Genomic DNA, 966 nt, shown 5'->3' with positions numbered 1-966 from the left:
ATATATATATATATATAATTACTATAACTAAAACTAAAACATTTCAGCCACATTTCTCATTTTTATTTATTTGAATCAAAGTCCCTTTATTCTATATAGTAGGGTATTCTATAGTCTTTGGTTGAACTTGATGTACTAAAATAACTACAACAAATTGAAAAATCTACGATTGCATGAGTGACGAATGGATAAAATATATAATTGCATAAAGGAATGGGTGAATAGATGATTGAGTACGGGAAGAATAGCTGAAATTATAAATGAATCCATGAGAGAATTAAGGATGAATAAGTAAATGAACCCATAAGAGACTGAATTAATGGATAAAAAAGAAAGAAAGAAATAGAGGTCCTGGTTGTTTATCAGAGAAATTCTCAAAATGTTTCTTTAGCGATTGTGTGAATGTATGTATAATATACTAAGTTTGTATTCTATAAGACATGTTTATGTTCTTGAAAGAAATTGATACATTTAAGCATTATTAATGCTGTCAAACTGTTTCAAACACTCTTCCTGTCTGCCATTGGACGATCAAACAGATAGTCCCGCCCCAAACCCACCGCATTGGTTGAGTCAGTGTTGCGGAGTCAACTTCCACCTGTACTATGATGTGATCATGTTGCCATAGTGACCCCACTGCTCATGTGATGCATGTGTATATGTGTTATCAGGTGGATGACTATCATGGCTGTAAAGTTCGTGACCCGTACAGCTGGCTGGAGGATCCTGACAGTGAAAAAACACAGGTGATCTCCACACGACGCTTCCTCTGAAAGAGCATGTGAATTATGATTCTGTATAACTGAGATACGACTCTGTGTGCGTGATGTTTTTGTGTCCCGTCAGGCATTTGTGAACGCTCAGAATCAGCTGACCCTGCCGTTCCTGGAGCAGTGTGAGATCAGAGACATCTTTAAGGACCGTATGACTGAACTCTATGACTACCCCAAATACAGCTGCCCCTTC

At 37.2% G+C, this 966-nt stretch overlaps 1 protein-coding gene across 1 annotated transcript in view; it reads left to right on the top strand.

Annotated features, from left to right (window-relative positions):
* LOC107593293 (prolyl endopeptidase-like) overlaps positions 1 to 966 on the top strand; it is a 20,109-nt gene that overhangs the window by 7,561 nt on the left and 11,582 nt on the right. The window contains exons 2-3 of the mRNA XM_016282946.1: positions 672 to 746; positions 847 to 966. The exon at positions 847 to 966 is cut by the window's right edge and continues 10 nt beyond it. Of these exons, the coding sequence (XP_016138432.1) occupies positions 672 to 746; positions 847 to 966 (195 nt within the window). The remainder of the gene's footprint in view (positions 1 to 671; positions 747 to 846) is intronic.

The sequence above is a fragment of the Sinocyclocheilus grahami genome, unplaced genomic scaffold, assembly GCF_001515645.1.
Source record: "Sinocyclocheilus grahami isolate Dianchi unplaced genomic scaffold, SAMN03320097.WGS_v1.1 scaffold168.1, whole genome shotgun sequence".
NCBI lineage: Eukaryota > Metazoa > Chordata > Actinopteri > Cypriniformes > Cyprinidae > Sinocyclocheilus > Sinocyclocheilus grahami.
This window is presented reverse-complemented; position numbering and strand designations above follow the sequence as displayed.